Source organism: Coregonus lavaretus, assembly GCF_964263955.1.
Source record: "Coregonus lavaretus genome assembly, chromosome: 29".
NCBI classification, from domain to species: Eukaryota; Metazoa; Chordata; class Actinopteri; order Salmoniformes; family Salmonidae; genus Coregonus; species Coregonus lavaretus.
Window position 1 is genome coordinate 365799 of NC_140016.1, and position 19861 is coordinate 385659.

At 43.2% G+C, this 19861-nt stretch overlaps 2 protein-coding genes across 3 annotated transcripts; one reads left to right on the plus strand and one right to left on the minus strand.

Moving 5' to 3' along the window:
* The first annotated feature begins 2715 nt into the window (after positions 1 to 2715).
* Positions 2716 to 15858, plus strand: LOC311105230 (clathrin light chain B-like). The gene is made up of 5 exons (XM_084147306.1): positions 2716 to 3175; positions 3676 to 3731; positions 7127 to 7244; positions 9563 to 9674; positions 14207 to 15858. The coding sequence occupies exons 1-5, from the start codon at positions 2974 to 2976 to the stop codon at positions 14376 to 14378; spliced, it is 660 nt and encodes a 219-aa protein (XP_084003432.1). The 5' UTR covers positions 2716 to 2973; the 3' UTR covers positions 14379 to 15858.
* Positions 15859 to 16144: 286 nt separating this feature from the next.
* On the minus strand, positions 16145 to 18454 carry LOC311105231 (HIG1 domain family member 2A-like). 2 transcript variants are annotated; one of them, XM_084147307.1, is made up of 3 exons: positions 18358 to 18454; positions 17774 to 17995; positions 16145 to 16913 (listed from the first exon to the last, which is right to left on the minus strand). In XM_084147307.1, exons 2-3 carry the CDS (start codon positions 17955 to 17957, stop codon positions 16750 to 16752), a joined length of 348 nt encoding a protein of 115 aa, XP_084003433.1. In that variant the 5' UTR covers positions 17958 to 17995; positions 18358 to 18454; the 3' UTR covers positions 16145 to 16749. The 2 variants fall into 2 exon arrangements, with proteins under 2 accessions (XP_084003433.1, XP_084003434.1); XM_084147308.1 differs by having other exon boundaries at positions 18350 to 18421.
* Between the last annotated feature and the right edge of the window lie 1407 nt (positions 18455 to 19861).

The window sequence follows — 19861 nt, forward strand, 5'->3', positions numbered from 1 at the left end:
GTAGGGTCTATTCATCGACCAAACAGCTTAACAGATCAACTTTTTTTTTTTATCAGGAGAATCTAATTGAATCAGACTATTCACATCTTCTTCTGCACATCTATCACTCCAGTGTTAGTACTAAATTGTAATTATTTTGCACTATGGCCTATTTATTGCCCTACCTCCATAACTTACTAAATTTGCACACACTGTATATAGATTTTCTATTGTGTTTTTGACTGTACATTTTGTTTATTCCATATGTAACTCTGTGTTGTTGTTTTTATCGCACTGCTTTTCTTTATCTTGGCCAGGTCGCAGTTGTAAATGAGAACTTGTTCTCAACTGGCTTCCTGGTTAAATAAAGGTTAAATAAATAAATAAAAATAGCAAAGGGGGTGAATACATATGCACGCACCACTGTTCCGTTATTGTGGATAGAGGCGTGTTCCCTCGTTTTGTTGACGTTGAGTGAGAGGTTATTTTCCTGGCACCACACTCCCAGAGCCCTCACCTCCTCCCTGTAGGTGGTCTCGTCATTGTTGGTAATCAGGCCTACTACTGTTGTGACGTCTGCAAACTTGATGATTGAGTTGGAGGCGTGCTTGGCCACGCAATCATGGGTGAACAGGGAGTTACAGGAGAGGTGCTGAGCACGCACCCTTGTGGAGCCCCAGTGTTGAGGATCAGCGTAGTGGAGGTGTTGTTTCCTACCTTCACCACCTGGGGGCGGCCCGTCAGGAAGTCCAGGACCCAGTTGCGAAGGGCGGGGTTCAGACCCAGGGCCCCGAGCTTAATGATGAGCTTGGAGGGTACTATGGTGTTGAATGCTGAGCTATAGTCAATGAACAGCATTCTGACGTAGGTATTCCTCTTGCCCAGATGGGATAGGGCAGTGTGCAGTGCGATGGCGATTGCATCGTCTGTGGGCCTATTGGGGCGGTATGGAAATTGAATTGGGTCTAGGGTGTCAAGTAAGGTGGAGGTGATATAATCCTAGACTCTCAAAGCACTTCATGATGACAGAAGTGAGTGCTACGGGGCGATAGTCATTTAGTTCAGTTACCTTTGCATTCTTGGGTACAGGAACAATGGTGGCCCTCTTGAAGCAAGTGGGGACAGCAGACTGGGATAGGGAGAGATTGAATATGTCCGTAAACACTCCAGCCAGCTGGTCTGCGCATGCTCTGAGGACGCGGGTTTTTGATGCGCAAGTACTACAGTCAATGTGTTGATAGAACTTCAGTAGCGTTTTCCTCAAATTTGCTTTGTTAAAATCCCCGGCTACAATAAATGCGGCCTCAGGATATGTGGTTTCCAGTTTGCACAAAGTCCAGTGTAGTTCCTTGAGGACCGTCGTGGTATCGGCTTGAGGGGGAATATACACGGCTGTGATTATAACCGAAGAGAATTCTCTTGGGAGGTCTGCATTTGATTGTGAGGTATTCTAGGTCTGGTGAACAAAAGGACTTAAGTTCCTGTACGTTTTCACAATCACACCATGAGTAGTTAATCATGAAACATACACCATCGCCTTTCTTCTTCCCAGAGAGTTCTTTATTCCTGTCTGCGCAATGTACTGAGAACCCAGCTGGCTGTATGGACAGGGACAGTATATCCGGAGAGAGCCATGATTCCATGAAACAGAGTATGTTACAGTCCCTGATGTCTCTCTGGAAGAAGATCCTCGCCCTGAGCTCGTCTACTTAATTGTCCAGAGACTGAACATTAGCGAGTAATATACTCTGAAGTGATGGATGGTGTGCGCGCCTCCTGAGTCGGACTGGAAGTCCACTCCGAATACCTCTTCTCCGCCGGCGGCGTCTTGGAGCAGCCTCTGGGATAAGTTCAATTGCCCAGGGGGGTACGAACAAAGGATGTTTTGAACGCATTATTAAAAAAGATATTATACAGCGAGATAAGATAACATACCATCCCATGTGGTGTTGAGGGAAAGCCTGATTACCTATTGATTGGACATCATCTTTTCTAGGCCGTGATAACAGGAAATACACAAGCCGTAGGCTAAACTATAGCTCAATGTGGCTACAACAAAATGTCGGCTAGCACGGGGAAAACGGTACGTTTCTAACATTTATGGTTGAGATTTAATTCACATAAATATAAACTATGCACCTTATTACTTTAATTAACAAGTAGGCATCACGCAGATGTTAGTAAGGCGTTGGTATCTCGTCATGTCAGTCATACGTTCAATGGTAGGCGACAGCCACACGGTGGTAATGTTGCCTAGGCTGAATTCTGGCCTGAATCACTCCCCATACACATTGGGGTAGGCTATCCCCGCCATATGTCTGTGCTCTCCTATGAGAGAGGTGGCACACCGGCGACTCTAGCTATCGCTTTTTCCCTATATACTCTATTTCCCATCTATTCTGAAATATGTAAAGGCGACTAAAAATAATCAATCAATTGCCACCACATGACCAAAAAATGATCACTTTGATTATCCAGAAAGGTTTTATTTTCCACGGACACTTTTGGAAATATAAAAATATTTTATTGTATTGCATTCTAATTCTATTCTATTTTATTCCAATACTATTCTCTTCTATACTAACAAATAGAAAATGTTTATACATAATAGCCTAATCGGCAAGAAGAAAACGTTTAACTTCAGATACCAGTTAGGAAATAGGAGAGTGCATTTCTAGGTTTCACCAGCAGATGGAGACACATCCTAATAAACCAACAGTTGGATGTCCGTGTGGCAGGCCAGGCGAGTTCAACATGAGCAATCATGAATCATCACAGCCACAAAGCTTGCTAACGTTAGTCCTTATTCATTCTTCTATTAGCTGACATCCGTTCATGAAAAGTTCAGTTAGTTGCATGTTCTGCCTGATTCAGATATATCCATCATCATAACTCTTCTCTCTCAGCTGAATTAATTGATAGCCAGCAAGATAACAAGCAATAATATAACGTTAGCTAGCGGTGTCAAGCTACATTTTTCACTTTTTGTGAAAGATGGCTGATGCAGATTTCGGGTTCGCGTCTGACAACGGAGTGCTGCCTGCCGAGGTGGACCCAGCAGCAGCTTTCTTAGCCCAGCAAGAAAGCGAAATAGCGGTGATAGAGAATAACGACGAAGGATTCGGTGCTTTGGACGGATCCGTTGAGCTTCTCCAGCAACCGCCGGTAACCGATTCACCTGCTGCTGTAGAATACGGTAAGTTGCTAGCTATGCTAAGTTAGCATGTTAGCTAAACTAACTCCCAAGCTTAAAGTACATAAATGAAGACAACAAAAGTCACTTGTATTAGTACCATAGCTAGGTAGTTAATTCTTACCAGACAACTAGTTAGTTAGCTAGCTAAGTTAGCCTGGCTTTTAGTTAGCTAGCTAGCTAACTAGTTAGTTAATTGACAGCTGTCAATGTAAACAGTAACGTTAGTTGGAGCAGCACAACGCAGCCTGAGTTGAACGATGATGATATACTTGTTTGAATGTGATTGTGAAACGTGTTGAAACTATCCTCAGGCCAAATAAGGTTAGCCAATATGGTGGTGGTGAGAAACTAGTTTACCTTACTGCCCAAACAGGTGTTCCTGCATTCTTGTCACCATCTATCCACCCCTCGAAAGCAAATGATGACACTAGGTTCACATAATGCAAAGCATGTCAGATGAGGTTTATTTAAAGCCGTTTCTGTGTTGTTTCATCTGCCAGATGCCGGGTTTGCAGAAGCATCAGCAGCCACTGTAAACGGAGACATGTTTGAGCTGGTAAGAGAAGAACACATTTATATACAAATGTTCTTGGACATGTTTTATTGCAGGTTAGTTTTGTAAGTGAGGCGGCAGCTAACTAAGTGAGAATGTACCTGTAGCAGATGAGGACACACCTGAAATAGGTACCTCTTTCTCAATGGTAAGTGAATTGTTAACAAGTAAATTGTTGTTAAAGGAAGCATGACAAGAGAAACTTAATAATAATAATATGCCATTTAGCAGACGCTTTTATCCAAAGCGACTTACAGTTATGCGTGCATACATTTTTGTGTATGGGTGGTCCCGGGGATCGAACCCACTACCTTGGCGTTACAAGCGCCGTGCTCTACCAGCTGAGCTACAGAGGACCACAACTTGCTTGGATAATGTTAGCTACTGCCCCTAAAAACAATTGATATTTTAGAGAACAGCCTATGTGGCAGCGATATTAGTTTGAAAAATGTATTATAATGTCAATATTGAATACAAAGTGTAAATAGGATAATTCTGGTCATAAAGTTAGTCTCTTCCAAAACAGAGTTTTGTACCAGAGTATGTCACAACGTAAATGAAGGTTGGGTTTGTTTAATTCCAGCCCATAGCTGGCAGCCCACAAGTAATCATCTTTTCGGAGTGCAGCTGCAAGGCTTCCCCATCATAATGCCCATTGACTTTGAATATCCCAATGGGGCTAGTTAGGGACCATCAGTAAATTACACAAGCCTACATGGGACAATATATTAAATTCCAATACCTCCAAATTTCAATGACTTAATAACCTCAAACCAACTATACATTGTATAAATTAATATACAGATGTTGAAAGCATTTAATGAGAAATGAAAGGTGTGTAACATGAAAATATTGTCTCATTTACACTGTGTAATTTATTGACGGTCCCTAACCTAGCCCCAGAGATGGGCTATTCAAAGTCAAACCAACTTTGCTACAGTTGCAAACCAGCTGGCTGAAGCTACAGTGGGGGAAAAAATTATTTAGTCAGCCACCAATTGTGCAAGTTCTCCCACTTAAAAAGAGGCCTGTAATTTTCATCATAGGTACACGTCAACTATGACAGACAAAATGAGAAAATAAAATCCAGAAAATCACATTGTAGGGTTTTTAATGAATTTATTTGCAAATTATGGTGGAAAATAAGTATTTGGTCAATAACAAAAGTTTCTCAATACTTTGTTATATACCCTTTGTTGGCAATGACACAGGTCAAACGTTTTCTGTAAGTCTTCACAAGGTTTTCACACACTGTTGCTGGTATTTTGGCCCATTCCTCCATGCAGATCTCCTCTAGGGCAGTGATGTTTTGGGGCTGTCGCTGGGCAACACAGACTTTCTATGGGGTTGAGATCTGGAGACTGGCTAGGCCACTCCAGGACCTTGAAATGCTTCTTACGAAGCCACTTCTTCGTTGCCCGGGCGGTGTGTTTGGGATCATTGTCATGCTGAAAGACCCAGCCACGTTTCATCTTCAATGCCTTTGCTGATGGAAGGAGGTTTTCACTCAAAATCTCACGATACATGGCCCCATTCATTCTTTCCTTTACACGGATCAGTCGTCCTGGTCCCTTTGCAGAAAAACAGCCCCAAAGCATGATGTTTCCACCCCCATGCTTCACAGTAGGTATGGTGTTCTTTGGATGCAACTCAGCATTCTTTGTCCTCCAAACACGACGAGTTGAGTTTTTACCAAAAAGTTATATTTTGGTTTCATCTGACCATATGACATTCTCCCAATCCTCTTCTGGATCATCCAAATGCACTCTAGCAAACTTCAGACGGGCCTGAACATGTACTGGCTTAAGCAGGGGGACACGTCTGGCACTGCAGAATTTGAGTCCCTGGCGGCGTAGTGTGTTACTGAAGGTAGGCTTTGTTACTTTGGTCCCAGCTCTCTGCAGGTCATTCACTAGGTCCCCCCGTGTGGTTCTGGGATTTTTGCTCACCGTTCTTGTGATCATTTTGACCCCACGGGGTGAGATCTTGCGTGGAGCCCCAGATCGAGGGAGATTATCAGTGGTCTTGTATGTCTTCCATTTCCTAATAATTGCTCCCACAGTTGATTTCTTCAAACCAAGCTGCTTACCTATTGCAGATTCAGTCTTCCCAGCCTGGTGCAGGTCTACAATTTTGTTTCTGGTGTCCTTTGACAGCTCTTTGGTCTAGGCCATAGTGGAGTTTGGAGTGTGACTGTTTGAGGTTGTGGACAGGTGTCTTTTATACTAATAACAAGTTCAAACAGGTGCCATTAATACAGGTAACGAGTGGAGGACAGAGGAGCCTCTTAAAGAAGAAGTTACAGGTCTGTGAGAGCCAGAAATCTTGCTTGTTTGTAGGTGACCAAATACTTATTTTCCACCATAATTTGCAAAGAAATTCATTAAAAATCCTACAATGTGATTTTCTGGAGAAAAAAAATCTAAATTTGTCTGTCATAGTTGACATGTACATATGATGAAAATTACAGGCCTCTCTCATCTTTTTAAGTGGGAGAACTTGCACAATTGGTGGCTGACTAAATACTTATTTCCCCCACTGTAATTGGCGAAAGAATTTGGCTAACTCTTCCCACCTGCGAACACACACACACACACACACACACACAAGAGACACCCAAAACCAACTCACTTTTGAATTGTCATGGCCACTGGTATTTCTTAATGAGCCAAATCAGGAAGTTCAGCCGCCCTTTAAGGATTTCTGCATTTGCTCCTCAGTGTTCAGCTGCTACTATTGAATGACCCATGGACTGGTGGTCCTCATGCCTTATTAGTGCTGAGCGATTAGTGCTTTTTGAGGTTGTTTCGGTTAGATTATTTTTTAAAATTATCACGGATTTCGTTGTATTTATTTATTTGACATTAAATGCATTATGTGGGTTGAATGTTGTAACAACACAGAATACAACAATTAATACAAGTCCCATGATGGTAGTGACTGTCCATTACTGCTGATCACTTTTATTAACCATCATTTATTCACATTAATTTACTTTAATAATTTAATTTACAGTTGTTTTTATTTGATGGCTTTATTTCATTCCAAGTCATCATCTCTCATCTCTATCTCTCTGCTGCTTAGTAGTTCTTCAAAGTAAATAAGGCATACTTTTATGACTGCTGAATACCAGCTATCGAATCACTTAGATCATGTATTTTTTCAGGCTCACGAAGCAAATGCTTTTTAACCCTCTCGATCGCGCGTTCTCTTTTTGTTTCCGTGTCTGCTCCGCACAGACCGGACTAGTTTAAGCGGGCGCACAATGGATTAATGTAGTTAATGACCATGTTTTCTGCGCTAAACAGATAAGAATTGGGCTGCTTGTGTAAACGCAGTCTATGACTGGTGGTCCTTATGTCTCATGCCTGGTCCTGGTTCTTCTCCCCCCCCCCCAGGAGTCCAACGGTCCATCGGACAGCTATGCGGCCATCGCCCAGGTGGACTCTCTGAGAGCAGAGCCTGAGAGCCTGCGTAAGTGGAGGGAGGAGCAGAAGGCACGGCTGGAGCAACTAGGTAAGTAAACAACAGAGACTGATGTGTAGCCCAAATGGCACCCTGTTCCCTATATAGTGCACTACTTTTGGCTAGAGTCCATAGGGCTCTGGTCAAAAGTAGTGCACTATAAAGAGAATAGGGTGCCATTTTGGACACACAGCTACTTCAGACTTACAGTTGAAGTCGGAAGTTTACATACACCTTAGCCAAATACATTTAAACTCAGTTTCTCACAATTCCTGACATTTAATCCTAGTAAAAATTCCCTATTTTAGGTCAGTTAGGATCACCACTTTATTTTAAGAATGTGAAATGTCAGAATAATAGTAGAGAGAATTATTTATTTCAGCTTTTATTTCTTTCATCACATTCCCAGTGGGTCAGAAGTTTACATACACTCAATTAGTATTTGGTAGCATTGCCTTTAAATTGTTTAACTTGGGTCAAACGTTTCGGGTAGCCTTCCACAAGCTTCCCACAATAAGTTGGGTGAATTTTGGCCCATTCCTCCTGACAGAGCTGGTGTAACTGAGTAAGGTTTGTAGGCCTCCTTGCTCGCACACGCTTTTTCAGTTCTGCCCACACATTTTCTATAGGATTGAGGTCAGGGCTTTGTGATGGCCACTCCAATACCTTGACTTTGTTGTCCTTAAGCCATTTTGCCACAACTTTGGAAGTATGCTTGGGGTCATTGTCCATTTGGAAGACCCATTTGCGAACAAGCTTTAACTTCCTGACTGATGTCTTGAGATGTTGCTTCAATATATCCACATAATTTTCCTTCCTCATGATGCCATCTATTTTGTGAAGTGCACCAGTCCCTCCTGCAGCAAAGCACCCACACAGCATGGTGCTGCCACCCCCGTGCTTCACGGTTGGGATAGTGTTCTTCGGCTTGCAAGCCTACCCCTTTTTCTTCCAAACATTACGATGGTCATTATGGCCAAACAGTTCTATTTTTGTTTCATCAGACCAGAGGACATTTCTCAAAAAAGTACGATCTTTGTCCCCATGTGCAGTTGCAAACCGTAGTCTGGCTTTTTTATGGCGGTTTTGGAGCAGTGGCTTCTTCCTTGCTGAGCGGCCTTTCAGGTTATGTCGATATAGGACTCGTTTTACTGTGGATATAGATACTTTTGTACCTGTTTCCTCCAGCATCTTCACAAGGTCCTTTGCTGTTGTTCTGGGATCGATTTGCACTTTTCGCACCAAAGTACGTTTATCTCTAGGAGACAGAACAAGTCTCCTTCCTGAGCGGTATGATGGCTGCGTGGTCCCATGGTGTTTATACTTGCGTACTATTGTTTGTACAGATGAACGTGGTACCTTCATGCATTTGGAAATTGCTCCCAGGGATGAACCAGACTTGTGGAGGTCTACAATTATTTTTCTGAGGTCTTGGCTGATTTCTTTTGACTTTCCCATGATGTCAAGCAAAGAGGCACTGAGTTTGAAGGTAGGCCTTGAAATACATCCACAGGTACACCTCCAATTGACTCAAATGATGTCAATTAGCCTATCAGAAGCTTCTAAAGCCATGACATAATTTTCTGTAATTTTCCAAGCTGTTTAAAGGCACAGTCAACTTAGTGTATGTAAACTTCTGACTCACTGGAATTGTGATACAGTGAATTATAAGTTAAATAATCTGTCTGTAAACAATTGTTGGAAAAATTACTTGTGTCATGCACAAAGTAGATGTCCTAACCGACTTGCCAAAACTATAGTTTGTTAACAAGAAATGTGTGGAGTGGTTGAAAAACGAGTTTTAATGACTCCAACCTAAGTGCATGTCAACTTCCGACTTCAACTATACCTACTACTACTACGATGCATACAGTATCTACTACTGACTTCAGTCAGTATTTTGTCCACATTGACGAAGGTTGACACCTAAATGTCACATTTCCCCCTGCCTGCTAAAAAAAAGCAAAATAAAAGACCTGCAAAAAAATATATAAAAAAATCTAGTTGATTAGTCTGCCACCCTTCGTTTGGGTTCCACTCAGTGTATTGGCATGGCCTGTATGGATGAGTTGGTCTTGTTCTCGCTGTATTGACTCTATAGTTGATCTCTTGAGAAAAGAGCACCGCCTTCTGTAGATCATACAATGCATTGCGGACTGAAACCTTTCATCCTGGGTAGTGTTCATTAGTGCACACCCCGTAGCAAAAAAACGAAAACAAGCTATTCTTATTGGACAAATTCAGGTAGTCCTGCCCGTTTCCGTTCCGCTTCGTTCCTACTGAATATAACCCTGGTATTGTGCCCATTCTGTTGATTCTGTATTGATCATACCATCACCCATCTCCCTGTGTGCATGTGAACCCTGAAGACTCTGCGTCCAAGGCTGCGGAGGCTGAGTGGAAAGAGAGGGCCAAGCTAGAGCTGGAGGACTGGCATGTGCACCAGATTGAACAGATGGAGAAGAACAAGGCCAACAACAGGTTAGTTCCTACATAGCTCTGTTTTTAGTTCCTACATGGTTCCCTCAAAACTAACATAACAGGAAATGCAAGTTCAGACGTGTGTAACAATATACAAAATAAATAAGACAAAATATGCATCTAATGAATCTGAATGTATCTGTGATAGTTCACTATGAGAATTAAGAGCAACGGTGTGATCAGAATGTGTGTTTCTGTGGTTATTTCCTTGTTATTCCGTGAGATCAGATCAGGAAATAGGATATTTAAGCTTAGGCTTAAATACTTTCTATAGACTGTCACAGAAAGTTGACTTTATTCATGTACCTAATATATAATAATAATAATAATAATAATAATAATAATAATACTGTGAACAGGATTTCTTGGTAAATGGCCTAAACTGAGTGGAAACGTGGAACTGTGATAGCTGAGCTGCCCTCCAGGGCTCCAATGTTTTGTTGGCCGGCTTTTTGTAACAGAAAGATGTTGCTCATTTATTTAGGATTGGTAAGAAATGCAGAGATCAGTTTGTGTCCTATTTCTATGTCACCACGCTGAAATGTAATAAATCTGAACTGTCATATAAACTAAGGAAGGTGGATGGATCTCAACCTTATTTCTTTGAGCTAACTAAATGACACGTAACTTCTCATTGCGTTTGTATTGATTTTCATAATTTATTTAACTATTAACTGATGTTCAACTAACTATTAATTAACTATTTGAATGCCCTCTGTAATCCTACACTTCAATTACTATCAAAAGTATTTCTCTCCCAGTTTGCTTTTCTTTCTCTGTCGTAAACATATTTTATTCCCTGGGGTCCTTTGCTTTCCTGTACTGAAACCAACCTTCTCTCATGCTTCCCAACAGACTTTGTCTAAGTCTGGCAAGGTAACGTTTTGCAACTACAACTCTCTTTCCTGCCGTAATGCCCCTGTGACTGTGAGCACTAACGATGACCCCCTGGAGAGAGGCTAGCGCTGGACTGCATCCGGGCCAACGCAGCCGGGATATAGAAAACCAAAACAGGCTGCATCCCAAATTGCACCTTGTTCCCTATATAGTGTACTACTCCAAGGTCCCATAGGGCTCTGGTCAAAAGTAGTGCACTATATAGGGATTAGGGTGCCATTTGGGATGTACCCATATGTCAAGTAAAGAGAACTTACATTGACTTAGAAGTGTCACATTGCAGTGTATCTGGCCATTCTCCAGTCTAAACTGCTGACACATTGCAGTGTATCTGGCCATTCTCCAGTCTAAACTGCTGTCACATTGCAGTGTATCTGGCCATTCTCCAGTCTAAACTGCTGTCACATTGCAGTGTATCTGGCCATTCTCCAGTCTAAACTGCTAAAACATTGCAGTGTATCTGGCCATTCTCCAGTCTAAACTGCTGACACATTGCAGTGTATCTGGCCATTCTCCAGTCTAAACTGCTGACACATTGCAGTGTATCTGGCCATTCTCCAGTCTAAACTGCTATCACATTGCAGTGTATCTGGCCATTCTCCAGTCTAAACTGCTGACACATTGCAGTGTATCTGGCCATTCTCCAGTCTAAACTGCTGTCACATTGCAGTGTATCTGGCCATTCTCCAGTCTAAACTGCTGACACATTGCAGTGTATCTGGCCATTCTCCAGTCTAAACTGCTGACACATTGCAGTGTATCTGGCCATTCTCCAGTCTAAACTGCTGTCACATTGCAGTGTATCTGGCCATTCTCCAGTCTAAACTGCTGACACATTGCAGTGTATCTGGCCATTCTCCAGTCTAAACTGCTGACACATTGCAGTGTATCTGGCCATTCTCCAGTCTAAACTGCTGACACATTGCAGTGTATCTGGCCATTCTCCAGTCTAAACTGCTGTCACATTGCAGTGTATCTGGCCATTCTCCAGTCTAAACTGCTGACACATTGCAGTGCATCTGGCCATTCTCCAGTCTAAACTGCTGACACATTGCAGTGTATCTGGCCATTCTCCAGTCTAAACTGCTGACACATTGCAGTGTATCTGGCCATTCTCCAGTCTAAACTGCTGACACATTGCAGTGTATCTGGCCATTCTCCAGTCTAAACTGCTGACACATTGCAGTGTATCTGGCCATTCTCCAGTCTAAACTGCTGTCACATTGCAGTGTATCTGGCCATTCTCCAGTCTAAACTGCTGTCACATTGCAGTGTATCTGGCCATTCTCCAGTCTAAACTGCTGACACATTGCAGTGTATCTGGCCATTCTCCAGTCTAAACTGCTGACACATTGCAGTGTATCTGGCCATTCTCCAGTCTAAACTGCTGACACATTGCAGTGTATCTGGCCATTCTCCAGTCTAAACTGCTGACACATTGCAGTGTATCTGGCCATTCTCCAGTCTAAACTGCTGACACATTGCAGTGTATCTGGCCATTCTCCAGTCTAAACTGCTGACACATTGCAGTGTATCTGGCCATTCTCCAGTCTAAACTGCTGTCACATTGCAGTGTATCTGGCCATTCTCCAGTCTAAACTGCTGACACATTGCAGTGTATCTGGCCATTCTCCAGTCTAAACTGCTGACTGCTGAATGCACTACGATGACTGAGACTATTTTGTGTTTTTATTCGTAACACAATGGAATAGTATTGTCCGATACACTGACTGTACAAAACATTAGGAACACCGTCCTGACGTCGAGTTGCACAGCCTCAATTCGTCGGGGCGCGGACCCGTCGAGGTGTCGAAAGTGTTCCACAGGGATGCTGGTCCATGTTGACTCCAATGCTTCCTACGGTTGTGTCAAGTTGGCTGGTAGTGGATCTCTACTCCGAATAGCTCGTTCCATCTCATCCCACAGAGGCTCAGTTGGATTGGGATCTGGTGACTGGGCAGGCCACTGCAGTAAGCTGAATTCACTGTCGTGTCCGTGGAACCATTCCTGGACAATCCTAGCCTTGTGGCATGGGGCATTATCCTGCTGAAAAAAATCAATTTGCAGATGGATACACTGCTGCCATGAAGGGAAGCACCTGATTGGCAATGATGTTCAGATATCCTGTGGCATTCAAACGTTGCTCCACTTTTATCAAGTGGCCCAATGTGTGCCATGAAAACACACCCCACACCACCACCAGCCTGCAATGTTGACACGCGGCATGATGGGTGCATGCACTCATGAGGTTTTCTCCGTACCCTAGTCCTCCCATCAGCGTGAAACAGCAGCAACCAGGATTCATCAGACGGGGCAATGTTTTTCCAATTCTCCAGTGTTTTAGTTCCTTAGCCCACTGTAACAGCAGTTTCTTGTTTTTTGCTGAAAGAAATTGAACTCTGTAAGGTGGTCGGCTGCCATACCCCATTCGTTTTCAAGGTACAACGAGTTGTGCATTAGTTTTATGGGTCTGTCAGTTAACTAACTGTAGCCCGTCTGTTGCTCTGCGCAACTCGTGTCAGCTTCCTTTTGTCCTCTTTTATCAATGACCCATTTTCAACCACTGGGCTGCCGTTGGCTGGATGTCCTTTGGGTGGTGGACCATTCTTGATACACACGGGTAACCGTTGAGCGTGAAAAACCCAGCTGACTCAAACCGGTGCGCCTGGCGCCTACTACCATACCCCGTTCAAAGACACTTAAATCTTTTGTCTTGCCCGTTCACCCTCTGAATGACACACACACTCACACAATCCATGTCTCAAGGCTTAAAAATCCTTCTTTAACCTGTCTCCTCCCCTTCATCTACACTGATTTGAAGTGGATTTAACAAGTGACATCCAATAAGGGACCATAGCTTTCACCTGGATTCACCTGGTCAGTCGACAATGTTTTGTACTCAGTCTGATGGAACTTCCTCTCTTCTGTCACTATGGCTTCCTGTCCTAACAACTCATAACTCTACCTGTTGTGTGACGCTGACTCATCTCTCTTCTTCTTCTGCTGTCTTTTCCTCTGCACACTAGGATTGCTGATAAGACTTTCTACAAACAGCCCAACTCTGAAGTGATAAACTTTTTGTAGGTTTTTAGAACTCTTCTGCTTTTGGTGTAGTATTGTCTTGGCATTCTACCTCTGTTTGTTTACCTGTAGTTACTTTGTCTGCATGTCCCAACTGTGAAATAAACCAGTGAATAACGCATAAGTTAGGCTCCATTTTGGGTCTTGGAGGGACTGTATTTGTGTATTTGACTAGGTCCGTAAATCACAACAACAGTGTTCATTGTATTTCATCTTATCATTTCAGTTGTGATCATTTGCCATAAATGCATGTAGCCTATTTCCAATACTGTGTGTAGGTTTTAGTCAAATGTACTCTCACTGTGAGTCTGTGTTTTGAAAAGTTAGTGTGTTTAGGCAGTAGGTACTGTTTGCAAAAGAATGTCATGTCAGTGGTGCTAAACTCTATGGGAAGATTTTCCTGACACAGATTAAGTCCTGGAATAAAATTATCTCAAAGGAGATTCTCCACTGAATGTCTATTAGTCCAGGACCAGGCTTAATCTGTGTCCGGGAAACCAGCCCTTAAACACCTTGTCCAACACCTCATCCATATTTTCCTTCCCCTCCTCCAGGGCATCTGAAGAGGCCTTCCTGTCTGAGGCTGACGGTGACAGCCCAGGGACGGAGTGGGAGAGAGTGGCCCATCTCTGTGACTTCAACCCCAAGACCAACAAGACAGCCAAGGACGTGTCCCGGATGCGCTCTGTCCTCATAGCCCTCAAACAGACACCTCTGGTCCGCTAGTCGGGCCAATGGAACGGAGGGGTGGTGATGATGGTTCCTGTTTCCCTTCCTTTTAAAACGCCTGCTCATGAGTTATGAACCCTGTTTGCATTAAGGCAGAATGTGTACTAGGCTCTTCTCATATATTGTAGATCTACTCTTGGTGTAGGGTTTCTTTTATGTTCAGACCCTCCTGTTTTCTGCTATGTCTCCAACTTTTGGAGGAAAGGTATTTACACTCTCCTGCCATATTTCCTTATTCTGATTTGAATGTATCCAGTTTATATAATATACCTCACTAACCTTATTAAGATGAAGGACTGACTGACCGCTCTCTGTCCTTTTACCTTCCCTCAGCAATGCTTCTGTTTCACCACTACATTACTGACGTTAAGAAAATATTTTATTCAACTCCTTCCCTCTCAAACTTAGGGGTTTGACCCAATGCCCCCTATCTCTTAAGCATGATGCATCTCTCCCAATATTTTGGATGAAGTGTTTTGTATTTGATAAAATAACGGATTAGGTTTCATCGTTAATCTCGACTGTAATTTTAATTTTGATGTAATGTGTGAGGTCCAACCTAGCCAGTCCTGTTCGGGCACCACATTAGGAGATTGGAAACCACCGATGCCTGTTTGTTTTTAATTAAGAATTGATTCACCTATTCATTGGCTAGTAATTTGTCCTGAAATGTGAGACGCTACGAGCTTGTGGCCTTCCTGAACTCCTGTCACTGTTTATACTTTTAGCAAGATTAATTTCCTTCCCACGCTCAACTATTTTTTTTATAGCCAGGCATTCTGATCTGTTTTGTGCGGTCTTGCCAAACGTGACAATGACCCTTTTTTTTATACATACGGTCTACGCAATGACCATAGGAGCTGGCAGGACAGCGCAAACCGATGTGTGACCAGGCTAGACAAGGCAGTCTGTTGAGTTATGGCTGCGTGAGAGAAATGCAACCATTTCACACAATCGTCCTAAAATCTCATAAGAAGTTAGGGCGTTTGTCTTCCAGTAACGTTTTACTGTGCTATTGGGTTCTGTAGAATACTATCATTATGATCTTGCGGACATTGATTCAGCTTTGATCTAACGTTATTAAACGATTTATAAACCATTCATCAGAGTAGCCTGCTGAGACTGTGGACGTAGAGAACACCCACGCGTGCAGAATCTTCCGGAACCCCTTCAGCACCCGGGGAAGAAAGGTCCAGTGAAAGTCGGATCCGCAGCCACTGTTGTTTTTTAAGAATAATAATAATGGCCAATAATATACATCTTGAATGGCATTAACATGTTGTACACAGTCGAATGAACACTAGTCTGATGTTGAGTCATATTTTCAAACACTTCCCCCTTCATTTTCAACTGCGTTGCCTCTGAATCTGTGATCAGCCAATTAGGCCTTGTCATCATTCATCCTCACACAGGTGAGAGAATGTTACATGGGAACTGAAACTCTTTGTCCGTCAATAAAAACGATCTCTAAAATCTGCCTGTTTTTGGTAATGTCTTTATCAAGCAAAGGGTTTGTGTGAGGATTAAATAAGACTGTGTACGATACACAGGGGGTACTTGGGAAGACTCGAGACCATAGACTTCCTGGAGAATGCACTAGACAATCCCTGAGTTGTAACCTCTGCCTCTCTTACCAGCGCCCCACAGTGGCAGGTCATCTTTCCCCAGTCCCTTTAACACCCCTTAACCGCTTTATTGGTCCTAAGAGCCAGATGCTCCACCGATGCGCCATCTTTCTCTCAAGTATTACAACACACAAACAATTCACTTTTACATGTTTATAAAGGGGCAGGCATGTACCCTGCGTGTGTGAGGATACAATGCTCTGTGTTTCACTTCACATGGCCAATACATGGTTTGTGGAACTGACAATACACGGTGCTAAAAAGGTGGTTCCGAGTCTTGGAATAATGATCTGTATTATACAGAGGTGGATCTCACTAACAGAGAGGCAAGCGGTAGTGGGTCAGCTGGCCCATTTTCTCCAACCCAGAGATGTTTTTCAACCTATGTGGATGGCTGCATTGCACTTCAATTATACAGTTACACAATTATGTTTTAAACTCAAGGCAGTCAATGCCCTGCTTGCTTTGCCATCTGCAGGACAGGGTGTACATTTCATTTGACTGGACCAGCCCAAAGCACAGTTAAGGGAGGCCAGAAACAGGAGAGAGAAAAGCAGTAAGTTTTAAATATCTGTTCCGTTAGTCTTTATACACATTCAAACAACATTTCATTCACCACCACAGTTCTCTCCAAATGAATGGATAAACTGGCAGAATTTGTCTAATAAGAAACCTTGTTTTCTTTTTCCGTTGCAAAACGTTTTGCTACGGTTTTGCAGTAATGAATACAACCCTGACGCTGCTCAGTCTTTCTTCAGAGCCGTGGCGAACACGCCGAAGATGATAGCGACGACGGTGAAGCCTTGTGCGAAGATACGCCCTCTCATCAGGAGCTGGGACTGACGGGTCTTGCCTTGTTTGAAGGCTCGGAGACCGTACATCAACGCTCCAGCTGTACCGAGACAACCTGGGGAGAGACGCAGAATATCGATTTTATTTAAACCAAAACAATTAGGTTTTCCATAACCAGTCTGAAAACAGCGGGTGTGAAAAGAGGTGCATTCAGTAGCTTCCATTTGGTTTCACAGTGGTCCCAATGCTTCTCTGTTCTGTTTTGGAGGACGGAGGGTCTATGAAGGTGTACAATCAAAGTACTGTAAAAGGTCAAGCACCCTGACCACTGTAAATCTTAAGATATTTTAGGCCTGATTGTGTATGCAATTCATCCTGTAACCACAGGGGAAATTACAGCTACAGAGAGAGCATGCCCAATGTGGAGCAGTTCCCGATGTTATATTCACATAAATGTTCAATACCTAACTATGTTATACAGACAGTTTGTCCGCTGGTCTACCAGTGTAGCCTAGCACCCAGGGTATGACCCATTGATTGCACTAGTTTACCATTATAATACATGTTTATTATGAAACTCCTTGACAAGGGCATTATGCCCCCTGTAATGTTTCATAATGGGACTTGGAACACTAGTCTATGTTCCAATAAAAATAATCAATGCTGAGGCCTTTTAGTGTACCTTATTAGGTCCACAAGGTCACTGCGCATGACACATCTTATTAAAAACTGTAGCTGGCTGTACCAAATTAAAGTTGATGGTATGCTGTTCCCTGCTGTAGCTAGCAAACGAGTTAAACATAGTTAGCTAACTAGCTACAACACGGTTGTCTCTTGGTCGTAAGCCGCCACATGAATGACCAAATGACAGTCTATTCAACGAATGAATCATCTAACGTATTAATAGTATACATTGAAGCCGACTAGGTACAGCTGTGGACAATTTTAACTTGAGTTACTCATTACGCAACTCACCTATAGGGACGAAGGGGTTCTCCTTCGACTTCCTCATAAACTTCTCCTGGAACGTCTCTTCTCTGGGTCGCGACAGCGGTGTAAATCCTTCTATAACGGGGGGTTTGGATATGTCGAACATTGGTAAATGGGTCGTTGTTGTCGCCGACTGTTCAGGGACAACCGGGGTAGCGGCAGCAGCCATGCTTGCAGACGGTCTGTTCCCAAAGCTATGGTTGCTAGCTACAGAGGAAGGGTGAATGGTTTGGAACAAAGATGTTGAAAATATGAGAGATGACCTAATTAGAGGGCTTCCGTAAATATCACATGCTATAACGCAAAGGATTCCGTTGGGCCACCTTTGACCACAATTATCAATGCAAAGAAAGGTGTTTGAAACTTGATTGAAACGTGTTTGAAACTTGAAAAGCGTAGTAAAATAAAAATAAAACATGATCTTATTAATCATAAGTTATGACAAGGCCTCCCTTGGCCATTTTTCAGATAACAGAATGATACCTAAACTAAAGAAAACTTCACCACACTAAGTTACCGGTGTTTAGCCTGAATGACAGGTCGCCACTGATTCTGACTTACAATAATACCTTTCAGAGTTTTGGCAGTTTCATCTCACCATCAAAAAAAAAAACGTACACCAAACGGCCTGTGAGGAGTGCTACGAGAACAAGCACAACACAGTATAAAAACCGGAAGTCAGGGAAACCGGAAAGAGGTATCCTGCACGTTTTCAAGTTAAAAGTCTCCATTCTCTTTTACTCAGTTGAGTTTACTTCACATTTAGGTACAGTGCATTCGGAAAGTATTCAGACCCTACTATTCTAGATGACTGTTGGGAATATACTAGTAGACAAGGCAGTGGTTTTGGTTGGACAGTTGGAAAGCTTGCTGATGAGAGTGGTTTGAGGGAGTTGAAGGTTGGCCCTTCTGTGGTGATAGGGGATGTTCCTCCGTGGTTACTCCCAGATCCTGTTGTTGATCTAACCTTGGTAGAGAAAAGGAAAGATTGGTCAGAAGTCAGAGATACAGTGCCTTCGGAAAGAATTCAGACCCCTTGACTTTTTCCACGTTTTTTGTTACGTTACAGCCTTGTTCTAAAATTGATTAAATTGTTTTTCCCCCTCATCAATCCACACACAATACCCCATAATGACAAAGCAAAAACAGGTTTTTAGAATGTTTTGCTAATTTATAAAAAATAAAAAACGGAAATATTACATTTACATAAGTATTCAGACCCTTTACTCAGTACTTTGTTGAAGCACCTTTTGCAGCGATTACAGCCTCGAGTCTTCTTGGGTATGATGCTACAAGCTTGGCACGCCTGTATTTGGGGAGTTTCTCCCATTCTACTCTGCAGATCCTCTCAAGCTCTTTCAGGTTAGATGGGGAGCGTCGCTGCACAGCTATTTTCAGGTCTCTCCAGAGATGTTAGATCGGGTTCAAGTCCGGGCTCTGGCTGGGCGACTCAAGGACATTCCGAGACTTGTCCAGAAGCCACTGCTGCATTGTCTTGGCTGTGTGCTTAGGGTCGTTGTCCTGTTGGAAGGTGAACCTTCGCCCCAGTCTGAAGTCCTGAGCGCTCTGGAGCAGGGTTTCATCAAGGATCTCACTGTACTTTGCTCCATTCATCTTTGCCTCGATCCTGACTAGTCTCCCAGTCCCTGCCGCTGAAAAACATTCCCACAGCATGATGCTGCCACCGCCATGCTTCACCGTAGGGATGGTGCCAAGTTTCCTCCAGACGTGACACTTGGCATTCAGGCCAAAGAGTTCAATCTTGGTTTCATCAGACCAGAGAATCTTGTTTCTCATGGTCTGAGAGTCTTTAGGTGCCTTTTTGGTGAACTCCAAGCGGGCTGTCATGTGCCTTTTACTGAGGAGTGGCTTCCGTCTGGTCACTCTACCATAAAGGCCTGATTGGTGGAGTGCCGCAGAGATGGTTGTCCTTCTGGAAGGTTCTCCTGTCTCCACAGAGGAACTCTAGAGCTCTGTCAGAGTGACCATTGGGTTCTGGGTTCTTGGTCACCTCCCTGACCAAGGCCCTTCTCCCCGATTGCTCAGTTTGGCCGAGCGGCCAGCTCTAGGAAG